Consider the following 1,317-nt stretch of genomic DNA (forward strand, 5'->3'; position numbering starts at 1 on the left):
GCATGTGACATTTAGGTGTTAAACTTCCAGTTTACATTCTGACCACCTTATTTCATAAAAAGCACAGAAATTGTAGGAAAATCTTAAATAAACTATAAGATACCACAAGTACTATTGACTGAGTTTAGTTCTAGAAAGCTTTCAGCCTCTTTATAGCCATTTAAAGAAATGGACTGAATTTTCACTGTGCAAAATATGTAAGAAATTAGAAGTGACAGGACTCCCTGGTACTCAGAAGCTTAAAAATTAATCTCTGCCTCTGTACCACTTCTTTCTTAGCGTGTCTCAATGGAGAATGACAACCTGGCTGCAGAGAGAGAGCGAATGCTTTTGGAAGAACTGAAATCATTGGGACAACATCCTATTCCTGGAAAAGAGAGGCTCTTCCGTGAGCTACAGAACAGCAGCACACAAACAGAGGTGAGTGTGGACTTTGGCTTTGTTGGCAGCTGTGACATACAAAACTAGTAAGATTTGGTTTTACTGTAACTGTTTTTGATGTAATATAAGTTTCCTAAAAGACGTAGGGTATTTCTTGAGTGGAACAAGTTTAAGAGCTGTTAAAGTTTAAGGTACTGGTAGACATAGTTTCTACTTCAGGGCAGCAGAAGCAAGTTTAGCAGCTTGTAGGTGGGGATTAATACAGCTGTTTGCTCAGGTAAGCTCATATTCATATTGCTATAGCAACAACAACTGAAAGCACAAGGACTGTTTAATCAGCATAACAAAGTGCTTTCTAATACGCCCTGCCTTGGACTTCCTGTTTTGTTTTCATTTGTTTTAGTTTAACTTTTTCCGCCTGGGAAAAGTGTTTCTTGATTTGGGCTTTCACGCAAAAATGTATTAACGGCACACAGCTGATTTCAGTTCTAAATTTCATATTCTACTGCTTCTTGGAAGAATATGTGTTTTCTGGCATGACAGGATTTCTCTCTATTTTGTCTTCTCTCCCTCTGCAAAAACTTGCTCAGAATGAAAATGAAAACCAAAACGATGTGAGAGAGGAAATCTCTGAGAATGAAGATGAAGGAAGAAAGCCGGATGAAGTATCTTCAGCTCTGCTTTCTCAAGAAAGGTGCTTAGAACTGTTAATTAAGAAAATACTCCTTAAAAAAAAAGAAAAGGTTTTTTATTGTGTTCTTGCTCTTAAGTTAATAATATTTATAAGCTTTATTGTGATGGAAGTTCATGATAATGGTACTTTTTGATTTTAAATAACTATATTTCTAAGTTTACAGACTTAAGATGAAGCAAAATTTTGTTTTATAAAGCCTGGTTTGTATAACTTCGTATAATGTATGCTATACGAAGTTATGC

At 35.8% G+C, this 1,317-nt stretch overlaps 1 protein-coding gene across 1 annotated transcript; it reads left to right on the plus strand.

The window, feature by feature from the left end:
* Positions 1-251: 251 nt before the first annotated feature.
* On the plus strand, positions 252-1,124 carry LOC104916901 (A-kinase anchor protein 9-like; the record flags this gene model as incomplete). Its single annotated transcript, XM_010727939.3, has 2 exons — positions 252-420; positions 972-1,124. Coding segments are annotated over exons 1-2 (285 nt in total), but the record flags the coding sequence as incomplete, so codon positions are not given.
* Between the last annotated feature and the right edge of the window lie 193 nt (positions 1,125-1,317).

The sequence above is a fragment of the Meleagris gallopavo genome, unplaced genomic scaffold (assembly GCF_000146605.3).
Source record: "Meleagris gallopavo isolate NT-WF06-2002-E0010 breed Aviagen turkey brand Nicholas breeding stock unplaced genomic scaffold, Turkey_5.1 ChrUn_random_7180001950905, whole genome shotgun sequence".
Lineage (NCBI taxonomy): Eukaryota > Metazoa > Chordata > Aves > Galliformes > Phasianidae > Meleagris > Meleagris gallopavo.